Source organism: Crotalus tigris, unplaced genomic scaffold, assembly GCF_016545835.1.
Source record: "Crotalus tigris isolate CLP2741 ecotype Arizona unplaced genomic scaffold, ASM1654583v1 scf7180000020550.821452, whole genome shotgun sequence".
Lineage (NCBI taxonomy): Eukaryota > Metazoa > Chordata > Lepidosauria > Squamata > Viperidae > Crotalus > Crotalus tigris.
The window spans coordinates 785,781-804,173 of record NW_024098074.1 but is presented as its reverse complement, the minus strand read 5'-3'; the positions used below and the strand labels follow the sequence as shown (position 1 = coordinate 804,173).

At 36.6% G+C, this 18,393-nt stretch overlaps 1 protein-coding gene across 1 annotated transcript in view; it reads left to right on the top strand.

Annotated features, from left to right (window-relative positions):
• Positions 1-1,061: 1,061 nt before the first annotated feature.
• ELOVL4 (ELOVL fatty acid elongase 4) overlaps positions 1,062-18,393 on the top strand; it is a 51,782-nt gene continuing 34,450 nt past the window's right edge. The window contains exon 1 of the mRNA XM_039367098.1: positions 1,062-1,821. Within this exon, the coding sequence (XP_039223032.1) occupies positions 1,737-1,821 (85 nt within the window). The 5' untranslated portion in view covers positions 1,062-1,736. The remainder of the gene's footprint in view (positions 1,822-18,393) is intronic.

The following is an 18,393-nucleotide window of genomic DNA, read 5'->3' as shown; positions in this document are numbered from 1 at the left end:
ATTTTCTCCCGTCAGGGGGCGGGGCCGCGCATGCGGCCGCGCATGGGGGCGTGGCCGCACATGCGCGCGGCACCACCCCCATGCGTGCAGCGCCGCGCATGCGCAGAACGTTTGTGTGACGGGGGTCGCCGTCACACAAACGTTGAGAACCATTGTTCTAAACAACTTCTTCTTCTTGTGCCATATCCATTATCAGACATTGGCGATCATGTTGGCGATCCTGTTTTTATCAGCAGCCGCACGAAAAAGTGCTGCTGAGTTTTGTCCAAACCAGTCCCTTAGATTTTGAAGTCACGATGTTCTTCTGCCTGGACCCATTTGCCTTCAATCTTTCCCTGGAGGATTAAATGGAGTATGACGTATTTTTCTGGGTGCCGCATCACATGTCCGAAATATTCTAATTTTTGTTTTTTAATTGTTTTGATGGTTTCTCTTGGCTTTCCCAGGCGGCTTATGGGGTATCTAAATGAGCCCCTTAAGGCACTGAGGCAAGGACTTTGATGGGTCCCTATATCTTTCTATTTATTTTACATGACTGAAATCCCAAAGACCTTTGGGCTGTATGCCAAATTAAAAATCCAAATGAGCATCAACAACAAAGAAAAACAAGGATCAAACACAAGGTTGGCACCCTCAATCACTTGGGAATCCAAAGCATCTTGAAATAAAAAAGATTTAATCTGTTTAGAGAACTTCAGAAAAGGGAAGGCTGCATATACTTTGTGCGGCCAGTATTCCATAAAGTGGGGTGAGGGTAGGCTATTCCATGCTCCAGAATGGGAACGGAACGTCCTTTCAGCAGGCCTTCTCTCAGTGAGACCAGGTGGCATTTAATTCTGGTATATCACTGTATTTGGGTGCTGTGCCACTTAAGGCTTTAAAGGTTTACGGTTAGGTGGAACCAAGTGAGTGGGCGGCAGGATAAACAGCCTTTCTAAGAAGATGTTCTAGGGTTTTTGCCAAGACAATATTTGTCCGTAGACGGAGAAATTGCTTTATTGTACCTTTATGTATTGCTTTATTGTACCTTTATGTATTGCTTTATTGTACCTTTATGGTCTGTTGCCTTTTATTCACTCAGAGAAGGAGGAAAAGGTGAGAGGATTAATACAGAGGGGAAAGTCTTCATCCTCCGGGATCCAAGTCCAGCATTCCCGAAGGTTTCCCTGCTTCTCCGTGGCAGGTGCGTGGGCCTTGGCACCTGCGAGCCTTCGCAAGATACCGCAAAATACCTTGAGAATCCGGGGTTCCACCTCCAACCTCAGGGAAGGCGCCCGGAATTGATCCAGTCCCTCCGCCCGAGCATCCTGTGCGAACCGACGATCAAGAGCGCGGGGCGAGCGCCTGCGCCGGGAGAAGCCACCCGGAAAGAGGGGGCGGGAAAAGAGAGGCGTCACGTGCGTAAGCGCCACGGTCCATCCCAAGAGTGCTGCAGCCTCACTCGGCGCCGGTTCTTCTGCCTTTTTCCATCTCCCTGCCCCGGGCAGGGGAGTCGTCCCCAGAGAGGCGGGGCTTGAAGATAGACACCCAGAGATAGAGATTTAAATTTCATTTCCACCTTGAGTAGGGCAGCAGCAGCAGCAGCAGCAGCCCCGGCGAAGAGCCAGAGACTCGCTTGTTCTGAGCTGACCTAAGCTAAGCCTGCCGGTTTCTGCTGCTGCTGCTGCTGTTGCCGCTGCTACATCTGCTGCAAAGTCGCCCGCCCGCCTGCTTGCCTGTCTGCCAGCTGGCCAGCCATGGGTCACTCTGGAGAGCCGGGCCTCATAGCCAACGTGGTGAACGACACCTTGGAGTTCTACCGCTGGACCTGGAGCATCCGAGGTAACCAAGCGCCAAGCTTTTGTTAGTCTCTCCTCAGCCTCCTCCCGATGCGCCGGCACTTGGCCTGTTTTCCCGTTAGCGCTCCTGGCTATGCAGCACCTGCCGTCTCCTCTCTCCGCCCCAAGGCGACCGGTTCCTCCGGCCCCGCCGCAGCCGCCGCCTTTCTCACCACTTTCCCATCCAGGGTATCAAGAGGGGACTCCTTCCCTCCCCGCCCCATCCCCAATTCGTCCTTTGCTTGTCACTGTCGCACAACGGTCAAAATGGCTCCGTGTCTCCTTCTTATCTTGTCTAAACCCGGTGGCTGCGTGACAGGAGGCGGCAAACTCAAATGGAATCCTTTTAGTAGACATTGGGGGGGGGGGGTTCTTCTCACATTTGGGGAGAGGGTGGGAAACCCTGGTCCTAAGCAGAGAAGAAATAGCCGTTCCATTTAAGTTTGCGGTCAGGGATGCTGTTCCGTTTCCTTTTTTAAATTTTGTACTAGGCAGCCTTCTAATGAGAGTAGATAGTGGACACTTACCAAGCATTTAGAATGAGTTCTAAATTCTTTCTCTGAAAGCTGGTGCTAAATCATAGCCAAGGACTGGTGGTGGTTGCTGCAGAGCTGTTCTAAAACACTGACCCTATTAACCGTGAACATGCCAAGGAAAAAGAGCTGCTGCTCACAAGCTTCTCTAAGAGAGAGAGAGAGAGGGAGGGAGGGAGAGAGAGAGAGATGGAGATGTTTGGAAAGTGCTAACTGTAAGTGTAACATCTGAAATATGCTTACCACAACTTCACAAGCCATAAATGTTATGTCTATGGAGGTGCCAAGTTGACTAGCTATGCTGACTGGGAATTACTGAAAATTGATAGTCAATACATCTGAAAACTGGGGAAATGCAAATTGGGGAAAATGAGACTAAAAGTATGATCCAGTGGCATCCTTTGCACTCTGAAGTGAATGTACCATTAATAAATCCTTAGGTATGTTCTTCCTTCCTTCTCCCTCCTCCCCACCCCCCCTTTTATGTTTCTATTTGTCCCTTTTTATCGTAGTCAAATCATTGCTGATAATGCATTCTAATTTTCATGGTGTAGTTAAGTTTAATCCTAAACTAACAGTTTATTTCAAAAAGGAATGAAAAGTATAAAAAAATAGCTAATAGACTTACATCAAATGTGTCTAATGATACAGAAGGGTATCTTTTAGGATTGGCATGGCAGATGCAAGAAGACAATAGAACAAGATGATCACATGGCTTGTTTATTTTGAAGTATAACTTTGTTCAGTAGACTTTACCCCCAGATAAATTACCTAAGGTTGCAGCCTTAGATTGCTTCTTGTCTTATACATCAGCAAATAGCTTTGTTCTGCATGAATGATAAATGAAACAATACAAGGATAACCAGATATTTGACATTTTCATGCTTATGACTGCAGATGGTATGCATACATGTTATTCAGCAGCCAGGATTGCATTTTATAATATGAATGGCCAATATCTAATTTTAAATGCTAGGATGATTCTACAACATACTGTATGGATTTGACTACAGGGAATAATAAAATTCATAAGGTGTAGGTTATAAATTTTAAGAGTTCATAAGTAAATTCTGGCACTTATTGGACAAAGCCATTCTCACTTCAGATACTTTGTTTTGTGTACCATCTGCCTAGTTATTCTTTATTATTTTTCGCTTTTAGTCATACTTCAGATATATTCATCGAACATCAACACTTTAAACATTGAATGAAATAGTGATGTATTTACACAGAGCCACTTTCTTTCTTGTGCTTTTAACATTTTCACAGTCATGTTAATAATTTCTGAAAACAAATTGTTAATAATATGGATTTATCACCTTTTTAAATAACCTCGTGATTGTTACTTTGTACTCCATACTACATTGCCAGAATCTCACTGAACTATAATAATTCTAAACTGTCAAGAGTAGTATAATGTGGCCTTCTATTAGAAAACAATTTATTATTTCCTTCTCTTTAGAAAGCCTAGCTGTCGTCTGGATAATTTAAAAAATGTTGCCTAACATCTCATGCTGAGCATACTAATTTGTATTTTATTAAGTAATAAAGCAACGTCTGAGACTGGTATATGTATATCTGGCATAATCTGATGTTCCCAAAGTTCATTATGTTTAGTTACAATACTTAAAACACATTTTTCAGTATATTGGTTATCTTGAAGCTCTTGAAATGAGGTGGATATAATTTAGATGAAGAAAAACATAGAATTTCCATTGTATTGCTAGGCAGATGAATGGGCTGGATCTAGCAAAATCTTATTGCAGAAAGAAACTTTTTTTTTTTGGTCTGTGGAAGACTTTTGATCCAATAAAACTTTTTCACTGCTTGAAGTGGGCAAGAAATCATATATTCAACTATTCTTTCCCTTTGCAATCCTCTGAAAGTCTGCTCCAGAGATTTGGAAAGCTTCCAGAGAATAAAGGAGATGATGGTATGGATGCAGAGGATAGGACATTTAAGAAAAATCTTTCCTTCCATTATGAAGATGGGAACAGGCAGAGAGCAGCTCTAAAGCTGAATACTGGTGGTAGAAAAAAACCCTCTAGATTCATTATGAAGGAATTATATTAGGAATATGAGTAGATTCTGGCCATTAGGGTATGTGTGTTTCTATATTCTTAATATAGCTTCTATATTTGTGTGTGTGTGTGTGTGTGTGTGTGTAAAATATTCAAAACTATATTTGCACTATTCAATAGAGTTATAAAAATATGATTTCATAATTATATGGGAGGAGTTGCATGACTTCTGTTTATATCATTGACTTTTGAAACTAATGATATTAATTTTAAAAAAACAAACCTGTTTGTGTGAATGACAGTAATAAAGTGATTGTTTCCTATTATTCTAAATAACAATTTTGGCCTTTATTGACTTTGCCCAATCACTTAATACTCTTCTAGACATTGTCATCAAATGCATTGTTTACATAATTGTTATCAGTAATTCCATTCATTCCTATTACCATTAATAGATATTTTTAACAAGGGGTTTGGCAGAGTGGATAGGACAAATAGTTTTCTGAACTCTTCCCAGTGAGTTCATAGTTAAAGATTTTTTTTATTATTATTATTTAGAACTTCATATTCTTAACTACTACTGACCTTGGTTATCAGTTTTACTTTATCTAAGTTTTATTTTGGAAAAAGAGTGGATCAAATGCTTCTATTTCTATTGTCCTGTAATCTCACCATAGATTTGCTCCTACAGTTCTTTTTATTTATCATGAGAGAGTTTAGAAAAGTAGACTAATCTGAATGAAGCTTCCATTGGACAGGTGGTAGGTTTGGTCCTTCAAACAGCTCTTTGGATTCCAACCTTCCACTTTTAACCAATTGAAAAAAGGAACACATTCCATATAATCTTCTGAAAACAAAATGCCCAAAGTATCTGACTGCAGTAATGTGACTTTCTTTGAACCTGAACATAGGATTCTCTGATAATGGCAATGGTGCTGCTGAATGGATGAATCAGTACACCTATTGCTGTTCCACAACATTTTCAATCAACAACATCTTGAAATTATAACCCAAGACTTTTCTGGCCTTGCCCAGCAACCCTATCATAAAGGTCTGGCCATGTTTAGCTATTGCTCAACTCATGAAATATTTCACCACATTGCAAACATCCCTGTACAGCCACATTGCACAACAAATGAAGAAATTTTATTCTCAGACACCTACACAGTTTCTCTCCATTGTTTTCAACATTCTTATAGTTCTAAAATCAGATTCTCAAATTATTCCTTCCCAACTCTAATCAGATGCCAGAGGGCCAGTTCATGCAATTGTGTCCTCACTAAGTTGTGGGGGTGAGGTGATGGTGTAATAATTGGAAGTTAGTTATAAAGAGTGTGTCATGGTTCTGCTTCCCTGCAATTTCAGCTTAAATTTTGGTCTATAAAGGGACATCCCGAGTAATTATTGTACTTCCTAACCTTTTTATGATGAAATAGAAAGGATGGAAGTGAATCCAGCAAGAGAACTTTCTTCTTTTAAGTCTAGTATATGAGATTTGAATTTTACTTCTTGTCCAAATCTATGGATAGTTAATTTCTTATTTTTCAAAATTATTTATTTCCCACTGTTTCTATAAATTAAAAACTTGCAGGGTGCAGATAATCAAAAAGTATCGGGGGAAAACATTCAGTAGCTTACAGATTAGTAATGTCAGTAATGTAATGATTTATAACATTATTGAAGTGATACATCAGATTGATTTTGTTCTATATATTTCAAAATGGCCCCCAAAACAGACTTCTGAAAAACATAGATCTTCTACCGGTATGTATAAATCTAGTACAACTTAATATATAAAAAAATTTAAGAGGGTTTTTTTTTATAAGATCCCTTTCAATAGTGTTAAGACAGATAACCAAATTCTAAGCAATATCGGAAGTCATTTTAGAAATTAGCTTCAAGAATGAATAAGTAAGGTATAGGCAGCAATACAAATCAAAATGACTTTTTCAAAAAATGAACAATAAAAAATGAAACTCTTTTCTGCAAGTAAAGTGACATTTATGCTAAATGTCATCCAATTTATTGCTTCGTTATTAATATCAAACTAACCTGTTTTTCTGTTTAAAAAATCATAAAGATCTAAACTGTAGGTACTATCACAGAGCTATTACTCAGTGAAATTTGTAATTGTACACTACTACACTTATGCCACAATTAAAGAGAATGTGGTTAGGCTATCAGAATAGAAATCAGGAGACCATGAGTTCCTATCCTGCCTTAGGCATGAAAACTGGATGAGTGACCTTCAGCCAGTCTCTCTCTCTCTCTCTCTCTCTCTCTCTCTCTCTCTCACACACACACACACACACACACACATGGAATATTAGATATGTTCACCACCTTGTATTGTTTATAAAAAGAATAAAGACAAGATGTAAATAAAATAAATAAACAGCAAATAAAATGTCTAACTTCTGTCAGTGAGGACCATTAGGCTGATGTTATATAGTACATAAATATTCAAAATATTCTCCATCAGATAATGCCACACTAAGGAGATTTTGCCCAAAAACATTTCTGAACCCTTCTCTTATTAATTAAACTCTAGGCATGGATCAAATTACAGAGTTTTAACTTAAGAGTTAATGTGGTACTTCAGCTGCAGAACCTTTCCCATTCATTTCAGTCAAAACACACAAGCATTTGTTCATACACATCACTTTCTGTTTCTCTGCATTAAAATGAAAGGAATGGCACATATGAAAAAGATGTATATGTTACTCTTGACATGATGACAGTGAGACTTCTAGACAGTTTTTACTGCCATGGAGAAAACAATGCGTGGGTATCAAAGCTTGGGGACCAAAAGCAATACCGGAAGTATTTCTGTACACATATTTTGTGTGCAGCTGTTTTACCCTTTAAGTCCAATCAGTTGCATTTTGCAAATAATCTTACAATTGCTTTGGGAATGGATGCCTGATTTTTTTTTTTTCAGATGAAAACAAGAATAGCATTAATGGCACTGTCCAATTGCTTGATTAATTAGTACTGATGTGCATATTTACTCTCCAGCTCTTTTTTTTTTCAGTACTTTTCAAAGTTAATAGTGGATTATCTACATTTTTTATCTAAGAGGTTGCACAATACTTTGTGATGACAGATATGCTTTTGTTCTTGATTTTGTTTTTGTTTGAAGGAGGCATTATGAATGAAACTTTTTCTTCAGGGAAATGCATGTCTGAGGCTAATTTATGCAAAACATTATTGTGGCACTTTGTAGGATATAATATTTTATTCATTTATTTAATGTACTTATAACATTACTCCATGAAAATATTTGTAAATGTGCCCTTGTTGATTATTTCTGCTAATTTTGCAGAATTGTTTCATTTTAAAAATTTAATTTAAAATTGTTTACTGCAAGGACAATATACTCTTCACTTCTAAGTTTCCAGTGCCAGGAAAAACAATAAAATAGAATAATGTTTTTTTCAAAAGCTTGATACTTTTGTATCTCAAGTGTGTTTTTTCAAAAGGCAACTGAACTTTATTTGTTTTTCTTTGAAGACATTTTTTTGTTGAGTTGCCTTTTGAAAAAGCTTCTTTGAGACAACCATGATCTGGATGACTGAGAATCTCCGTAGACATGGATACTTTTGTGAACACCACCAGCAAGCATGCAAAATACGCCACAATTTAAATGACTTCATACTACTGATTTCTGATCATTGTAAAGTGGTTTTATATCTATAACCATGTGTGTTTGGTCTTGAGTCATATGATAATGGCGCTTCTGAGAATTATTAAGATTGCTCTGTTCTTTTCTATTCTGTGCTGAAAACATTTGTTCTTATTGTTCTCTTTGAATTGGGTACAAGTTTGGGGCTTCATTTAATTTGGGTTTCTGCTCAACAGCTCAAAATATTCTGCTATAACATGCAATAGCAGCATTTTATACAAGGAGCCTAGTCTGGACTAGAGAAACTATTTCCAACAAGAGAAAGAAAGCACAATTGGGGTCTCTTTATTGCTACTTGAGAGCAGCTGAGCGAACTTGAAAATCTTGGGAATGCTGTGGTTTTAACATTAATAAGTGATTGGGTTAATTTAACAAATGTAGAAATACTGCTCTTGGAGGGTTGGGATTTACTTTTTGGATGGCATGCCTATCTAATTTTTAATAAAAAGGTTGATAGGGTTTTTAAATCTCATATTATAAGGATCTCTTTACTTCGGGTTTGGAGGAAATATTATAGAAGTGATTTTAAAATTCCACTATGGGCCATACCGGGGCATGCGATAGAAGAGATAAGGAGAGGAGTTAAGATGGATAGCGTTTCTTATGTACAATTACTTAGATGGGATGGCAAAAACTGGCAATTAAAATCTTTGGAAGACTTAATACAAGAAAATATTATTTACTCATGGTTTCATTATAGACAAATAGTGGAGAGGTGGAAGATAGATCATAATGTGGGTTTGCTTAGAGAAGATGAGAATTTATTAAAACAAATAAAAGATCAAAGACGAACCCATATTAAGAGAATCTATGGGGTGTTAGTAGAATTGGATTCAGAAGCAGAATTAGTTAAAGAATGTATGGTCAAATGGGCACAAAATTTTGATGAACCGGTTTTATTAGATACCTGGGAAATTATTTGGGTGAGGAATGTTAAATTTACACAAGCCCAAAATTTAAGGGAAAATTTTTACAAAATGTTTTATAGATGGCACCTTGATCCACAAAAAATGTCTCGTATGTATCCTGACTTACAGCCTAAATGTTGGAGATGTGGATGTTCGGATGCTACTTATTATCATATCTGGTGGTCATGTAAAAATATAAAAGCTTTTTGGATTAAGATATGGTGGAATATCCAAAGAATTTTTAGAAGAAGGGTAAAATTTACCCCACAATTGTTTTTGTTAGGTATTGTTTCTGATTGTGATACTAAAGAGACTATATTGATGTTAAATTTAATTACAGCGGCAAGGTTGTTAGTAGGGCAATGTTGGAAGAAGGAATCTTTGCCTACTTTGCAAGAGTGGTTTTTTAAAGTTTCTTATTTGGCGGAAATGGCAAAGATTTCGGCCGCAAGAGAAGTATTTTTTGGTATGGAAAAAATGGATAGACTTTATACAACATAAGTTGGACATAAAAAATATTATTTAGCTTTTCAATAACTTATATTTAAATTTTAAGATATTTTATAGATTTTATAGACTTTCCTTTTCTTTTTTCTTTTTTTTCTTTCTTCTTTTTTCTTTTTCCTTTCTTCCTATTTTTTTGTATTTTCTTGTATTTTTGTCTTTTTATATATATATTATTGTTAACTATTTCATAAATTGGTTTAATTAATGTATTTAGACTGGTTAATGGTTTATATCTGTTTTAAGATTTTTTGAAAATTTTTAATTAAGCCTGTATTCAGCTCTGGGAGGGTCGGGGGAGGGTATGGGGGGTTGGGGGGCTTGGGGAAGGGAACTGTATTGTTTTGTAAAATTTAAAAATTTTCAATTAAAAAAAAAAATCTTGGGAATAGTTTCCACTATTGTAAATATTGAACAAAATGCATGCCTTGGGAAATTGAGGGCTAGTGTCATGCCAGCATGAATTATTTCTTAGAAAAATGATACATAGATGATTTCTTAACTTTTGTGAATATGCTAAAAATTGCACTAAGTGGGGCTAGGACAAATTCTAAACTTAATGTGATTGGCATGAAATTAATTGGATATAATTAAATTGCAATTAATAAATGCAGTTAGTATAACTGACCCACAGTATTTAATGATTTTTGGTTTGTCCCAGTAAAACTTAGTCTTCAATAGTGAACCCTGAAAGGGCTTGGTGGGCAACTTTTACATCCCTGCTATCAAATGGTATCCTATATATGTTTCCTCAGAAATAGTTCCCATTATATTTACTGGGCCTTCTTCTAAACTAATGTGGAACATAATATGCTAATTATTATCTAGGTACTTCAATATCTCTAGACGTCTTTTTATTAGTGTACCACATTAGCCTGTTGAGGTATCGAGAATGCCACAGAAAATTGAAATGAAAATATAATGATTTTAAAATATTGCTTGATTCCTATAAGAACAAAAGAGTTCCCTCTTTCATAAAAAGTTGGAAAGGAGAAGAGTAAGTTCAAATCATTACAAAATCAATCCATTTTCAAATTCCTAAGCAAAGGCCAAAATGGAAAATAAAAGCTTTTATACTTACAAAAGTATAAATATATAAATAATAAAAGATAAAAACCTTAAAGCTTGCATTGTTGTGTTCACATCATTCTTATAACATCAGCCTTATTTTAATACAACGAGTTGGTTTGGTATTCCAAGACCTGTGCAGGCATAACAGAATCCAGTAGCAATAGCAATAGCACTTAGACTTATATACCGCTCCATAGTGCTTTATAGCATTCTCTGAGAGGTTTACGATTCAGCCTATTGCCCCCAACAATCTGGGTCCTCATTTTACTAACCTCAGAAGGATGGAAGGTTGAGTCAACCTTGAGCCAGTCAGGATCGAACTCCATGCTGTGGGCAGAGTTAGCCTGCAATTCTGTATTCTAACCACCAGAGCTCTTACAGAATCCAATCCTCATCTCAGGAGTGTTGAAGAGTTTCATGTGGTCCGTGACTGTGGGTTGGCCACCCATTTAAAAATTATGGGTGCAGAGGTACATCATAAAGTCTCGATATTCCCTCTGCCACTTAACTACAATTAGCTTGTAACATACATGCATAAACCATAAAGCCAGAATTTGTTTAATATTAATGGGGAAGCTTGGGACAAGATGGTGAGGCAAAAATTAGTATTAGATAACTCAACTCTATTTTCTTGCTATTCCAACAATTTGGCTTCCAACTTTCGATTTGAGAGATAATGTAGAATACTATCTGATAAATGAACAAATCACACCTAACATCCTGCTCATCCTTTCAGTGAAGATAACATCTATATTCACTAGTATGAAACTAACTGTTGGAATAGATAAAGGAAATGATTGATATATGAATGAGTTCTTTATACTGACTAAGCAATATATAATACCTGTATGTGGTAAGCTTTAATTATAATAAGAGGTTCATGAGATATCTTACAACTATTATTAAAATCAGTCATAGACATGGGTCTTTGTTCTGGTTTGCTAAGGAATATTAAGTTAGAGTAAAATATGTTAATTAGAAGCAAACCACACCTATTGAATGTATTAATCCAATAGCTTGTTGTATTAAAGCTGCTCCAAATTTTTGTAGAATTTCCTTTTTAAACCAGACTCTTCTGGCATCTAAGCCTGCTAGGCATAGGTTTTTCCTCACTGTGCCATGTATATTGGTAGATGATAGATATGAGGCTGGAATTTCTCAACAGTAAAACTGGGCTACGTCTATAGAGGGTTCTATATGAAACAACCTATCTGGATTTCACTCACAATTCCGAGCAAGACATGAGGCAGAAACCAGTTAAGTAGATATTGTTAACATCAGGACCTAGATGGGTCCCTTTTCATACTTTTAGAGCTCTTCGTGGTGTTTGATATCATCAACCATGGAATCCTCTGGCCACTTTCAAGGATTAGGAGAGGGACATCTGCTTTCACGTGCTATTTCAGTGGTTCTCAACCTGTGGGTCGGGACCCCATTTGGAGTCGAACGACCATTTCACGGGGGTCGCCAAACAATGCAGTCTGCCATTTTTTTCCCCTTTTCCTTAGCTGTGCTACTCCCTTTTATTCTATTGGCTTTCGAAAGCCAATAGAATAGATTCTCTTGAATAGAGTCTAATTCTATTGGCTTTCAAAAGCCAATAGGAATTGTCCAGGCTGTCTCTGCCCTGCTGAGCCCGCCAAAAGTCCCATTCTGCAAACGGTGCTGCACCAGTTGAGTAGTCCTCGACTTACGACTGGTTGAGTAGTCCTCGACTTATGACCGGTTGGGGGTCGCGGCATTAAAAAGGTTGAGAACCACTGTGCTATTTAAATAGGAAGCCCAAGCTACGGCCAGGAGAGACATTTGCCTAATTTTGACTGCTGCTCCAGATATAGTCGGACTTGGATTAGAATATCCCAGAGACAGGTAAGTAGACAAGTCCCACAGTAAAGTGATCCCGCTGCTATATGAGCAGGCAATTCTGGCCTGCCAGTGCTGGGAGAAGTGCTTATGTCCTTGATTACTCCACTATGATGTTCCTTAGGGCTCAGAGCTGTCTTCTATGCCATTTAATATCTATCTGAAACCAACAATGGAGGTGATCTGTTAGGGTAATGTGTCATCAATATACTAATGACATCCACCAGTGGATTTTCCTCTGGGCTGAGCTAGAAATGCTAGGGAAGTCCTGAACCAGTTCCTGGAGGCTGTGAGGAACTAGATCAGTGGTTCTCAACTTTTTTAATGCCGCAACCCCCAACCAGTCGTAAGTCGAGGACTACTCAACCGGTCGTAAGTCGAGGACTACTCAACTGGTGCAGCATCATTTGCAGAATGGGACTTTTGGTGGGCTCAGCAGGGCAGAGACAGCCTGGACAATTCCTATTGGCTTTTAAAAGCCAATAGAATTAGACTCTATTCAAGAGAGTCTATTCTATTGGCTTTCAAAAGCCAATAGCACAGCTAAGGAAAAGGGGGGGGAATGGCGGACTGCGTTGTTTGGCGACCCCTGTGAAATGGCCGTTCGACCCCAAATGGGGTCCCGACCCACAGGTTGAGAACCACTGAACTAGATATAGCAAAACAGCTTAGATTAACTCTTTCAGTGATGAACTAGCTGTCCATCAACAGAACAGCAGAGGAACCTATTGTTCATCAATAAATAATGTGGCATTTTAACAACTGTGATTATCCTAACAACACTAGTTATTCTGATTTGATATAGAAAATATGTACTTTCTCTTGTAGGTGCATATCTAGTCCTATGCATATTTGCTGAAATAGTAACTGTGGTATGAGACATTGTCTCTGGGATATTCTAATCCAAGCAGGATCTTAAAGGGAACAACAATCAAAGTTGGGCAAAGGTCTCCATGGTCATAGCTTGGGCTTCCTATTTAAATAGCACATGAAAGCTTATTCAAACCTAATCACCTTTCATCTGGATTATTGCAACAAGCTCTGTGTGGGGCTGCCATTGGAGATAATTTAGAATTATCTAGACACAAGGCTAGAATACTACCTGGTCAGTCCCACAAGTGCAGAAATTGTATTTTAAAATCATTGCCTGGGGTATTGGTAGAATTCCAGGCCTAATACTAGTTATTCATTTTAATGCCACAAACAGTGCAATATCGGATTAATTGGGCAATATCTTGCCATAAAAGAACCTGCCTCAGTATCATCAGTATAATTAGCTGGGAGAGCTCCTATTTTCTGAAGTACATAGAGTATAGATATGGTAGCTCTTATTTTCTGAGGTACCATAAGATACAGATACAGTAGCAAGGTCTTCTCTGAAGTCGCCTCTCACAAAATAAAATAATAAAATAAAATAAGTAATAAAATATAAATCAGAGAAAAGCTATGTCAAGATAAAATTACATCACGGGTATTTATTGGCCCCAGTGCTAAATTTACTGGTTCCTTTAGAACAGTGGTTCTCAACCTGTGGGTTGGGACCCCATTTGGGGTCGAACGACCATGTCACAGGGGTCGCCAAACAACGCAGTCTGCCATTTTTTCCCCCTTTTCCTTAGCTGTGTTACTCCCTTTTATTCTATTGGCTTTTGAAAGCCAATAGAATAGACTCTCAGCTTGCCCTGCTGAGCCCGCCAAAAGTCCCATTCTGCAAATGGTGCTGCACCAGTTGAGTAGTCCTCGACTTACGACCGGTTGAGTAGTCCTCGATTTACGACCGGCTGGGGATTGCGGCATTAAAAAGGTTGAGAACCACTGCTTTAGAAACAAAATGTTTATCATTAAGAGATATTTTTTCTACAATGAGCTATTTGGGTTATAATAAGCATGTAAAATTTTTTGTGAAGCTTTATTATTGCTACTGCATATTAGTCCCAATTGTTCAGAAGTGTAAGAAAATATGTTCTTATAAATACATGTAAAATTATTTAGGGGATGCTAGTTGAAACTTGTAAAACTTTGTGTTAAAGTCAACAGCAAATATTCATTTCTGCCTGCCTAGTGAATATAATACTATCATGAATCGTCTGGATATAACTGTTATTACAAATTTCCAGTGGAGTTACAAAATTAATGAAAAGAATTGGAAAATATCGAAGCAGAATTTCTATACAGTAGTAGTGTAATAAAATGTTTTGAGGTATTCCATATTGGGAAACTTCTGCATTGACCTGTAATACTTGCTGGGAGAAACTCAACCATTTAAAAAAGCAGTTCCTGAGAAAAGCAAACTCTACCTATAGGTTTATTTACAGTAAATGTTTCTCTCTTAGTGATTCAACTGCAGACATTAGAAGAGGTCATGCTGATTGAATAAAAAGGTGTGCTAGATTGGCCCTGTAATTTTGTGCTAAAAATAGCAGCCATAGCTATTAATACTTGGTAAAGCTCCACATGTGAATTAGCAAGTATGGTTAGGAATTTATTTACTTCAATTAAAATTGAACCAACAAACGCTGAATTAACATAACATAGTAAAATTTGCCAAATGCATTTTAAAAATATTCACTTTTGAGTGATATGGAAGTAGTGTTTTAAAAAATATGCCTGATGTAATTTCCAGCTCTAATCCAGCCAACAGTTGAATTCAGCATTTATTTTATTAACTTATTTATTTAACTTATACACTAGCTCAATCATTGAAATAATTCTTAGTTTTTGTTTAAGAAAACAATATCCATGCTTAAATTTCCCCAAACTAGTAGAAATTAAAATATTTGGCTAAAGTTTTGATTTCTTTTGTTTGGCTCATTATACTGCTTCCAAACAACTGGTAACACTACCAGCCAAACCAAATTGTTTAACTATTCTGCCCTTTTTTTAAATGGATGAAAGGAAAAAGTGTGGAAAATTATAGGAGGAGGAGACCCCGTCTGGACACTCACATTCCATAAAAGTCCAGAATGAGGCAGAACAATTACACAATAAATGCTTTGCATGAAAGTATCCTGAAGATGATTGTCAGTGTTGTGTGAGAATATTATCATTTGCAGAAAAGGTCATTCCCTTACTCTTCTTTCCCATGTGGCCTCCCTAGATATATTCCGAAGATTTCTCAGTTCTTTTTTTTTTTATTGAAAGTTTTAAATTTTACAGAACAAATCCCTTCCCCAAACCCCCACCCTCCCGTACCCTCCCCCATCTTCCCCAAACCTCCCATACCCTCCCTCAACCTTCCCAGAGCTGAGTACAGGCTTAATTAAAATTTTCAAAGAAAATAAAAAATAGAAAAAAAACTTAAAACACATATAAATCCTAAACAAATCTAAATACCTTAAATTAAACAAATTATCTTCTCTAAAACATAATAGTTGCAAACATTAAACACACATTATAATATACTTTAAACATTTTCTAGTATTGTACTTATATTATTATCCATCATTCTATATAGAATCCCCAAAACACAAATTTAAACATTACTTTCTTTAAATATCCATACCTACAATATAAGATCTAATCTCCCTCTTTCTTTACTCTAGAGCACAAAAATAAGCATATAAACATTCATTATACCGTTAAGACTGGATACTCTTTTGAATAGTTAAACTAAATACTTAAATTTAAACTTCTTATCTAAAATTTTCGTTCAATCTCCATAATCTTCTCTCCTATCAAGAAAAGAATTTAAACATTACTTTCTTTAAATATCCATACCTACAATATAAGATCTAATCTCCCTCTTTCTTTACTCTAGAGCACAAAAATAAGCATATAAACATTCATTATACCGTTAAGACTGGATACTCTTTTGAATAGTTAAACTTTCAGTATGAGTTATTAAATACTTAAATTTAAACTTCTTATCTAAAATTTTCGTTCAATCTCCATAATCTTCTCTCCTATCAAGAAAAGAAAAAACTTAAAAAACATATAAATCCTAAACAAATCTAAATACGTTTAATTAAACAAATTAACTTCTCTAAAAAATAATAATAATAATAAATCCCATAAACATAACTTAAAACATTAAAATTCCCTTATACCTGTTTAAATCTTTACCAATAACAGTAAACACATTCCTTCTCTTATCTATAAACCTCTTAAAGGTAATTCCAAAAAAGTTAAATCTTAGTTCTCCCGCAATCTCAATAGTCTTCTAAATACTTAAACTAAATACTTAAATTTAAACTTCTTATCTAAAAAATTTCATTCGATCTCCATAATCTTCTCTCCAATAGCCAGTTCCATCCACTGTAAACACAATCCTTATCAGTCTCTCTTGTCCATAAATCTCGAAAGAAGTACTTTAAAATCTGCCCTTAAAGGTAGCTCCAAAAAATTTGTAAGTCCTGGTTCTCCCACAAACTCAGGAACCAATACTTGTGAGGCTTCCTTAACCTCCTTCTTCTGTTGGTCTTTCTCTTTACGTTTATATGTTGCACAAGTTGTCCTCTGCTCTTTCATCTCGACTTGTTGAGGCCCCTCAAACTGAAATTTCCCATTTTTAATTAATATAGGCTCTTCACACTGCAATTCTGCCCTTAAAGGTTGCTCCAAAGAGTTTATAAATCCTACTTCTCCCGCAGATTCAGGAACCAATACTTGTGAAACTTCCTTGACCTTCTTCTGTTGATCCTTTTCTTTACAATTGTATGTTACACCGGTTGTCTTCTGCTCCTCCATCTCTACTTGTTGAGGCCCCTCAAACTGAAGTTTCCCAATTTTCATAAGTGTAAGCACTTCAGATTGCAATTCTGCCTTTTTATCTTCCAAAGTTTTAAACGTGATAGGTGGCGATGAACATACCCCCAGGACCGAAGTATAAAAGTCTTTTGCTTTAGAAACAGTATTAAGACTATAACGTATCCCCAGGTAATTCACCACCATTCCAGTCGGAACATCCCATCTAAACAAAATTTGTCTCTTTTTAAGTTCGTCTGCTAAAAAAGCAAACTCCTTTCTTCTTCTTAAAATTTTAGATGGGATCTCCTTTAAAATTATAACATTTTGTGAAGCAATTTGAAACCTCTTCTTATAAAAAGCTTGTATAATTTCATTGCGCAGGGATCTTTTTCCAAAGTAAATTACCACATCTCTTGGCAAATTCTTTTGCTCTGCCACCACAGAATTAACTCTAAATGTCTGTTCAATTTCACTAAGTATTTCCTCTTTTTCTCTATTCAAAATCACAGCAAAGTCCTTTGCAACCATCTCTCTCAGATCTCCTTGCACAGACTCACCCAAACCTCTGATTCTTAAAGCATATTCCATTTGTTTATATTGAAGCATAAGAATCTCATCTTGAAAATTTTTCATCTCTTTTTCCATACTTTCAAATTTTTCCTCCATCAATTCCCCTTTTTCTACTACTTCTTCTACGCGAGAATTCAACTTTTCAAGAACAGAGGCAACTCCTTTTAAAGCCAAAACTATCTCTTGCCTCAAAGTCTTATTGTTTTCCTCTAGAATCTTTCATTTCTCCCCTAATTTGAAGTATAACATCTCCCATCATATCTTGCAAATCCTTCACCATTGTTGACTGTGGCAAAGAAGAAGATGAGGCTATTAATTTAGGTTGTTGCGCTGATGATGACACCGAAGAAGAAGCCACTTTAGAAGCTGTAGGGATTACTGGACACTTTGGAGCCATCTTAAAAAAATCTTTACTCCTTCTTAGAAATTGCAGAAATTAAACAAAGGAAAAAAAGAAGTTAACTCCATAAAATCAAAAAAAAAATCCTTCAAGAGGAGATTATAATAAAAAAAAGGAGTTCAAAAAAAAAGAAAAGAGAGAAAGAAAAAAGAATAATTAAATAGAAAAAAATCCATTCCATTTTTTAAAAAATACAAACAGTACAAAAAACAAACCAAAAAAGTACAAAAATAATAATACTAACACTCCATTCCAATCATTAAAAAAAAACAAAAAAAAGGAAAAGGGAAAGGGAAAAAAGAAACCCCAAAAAGCCTGCCGGTCGCCATTCTACC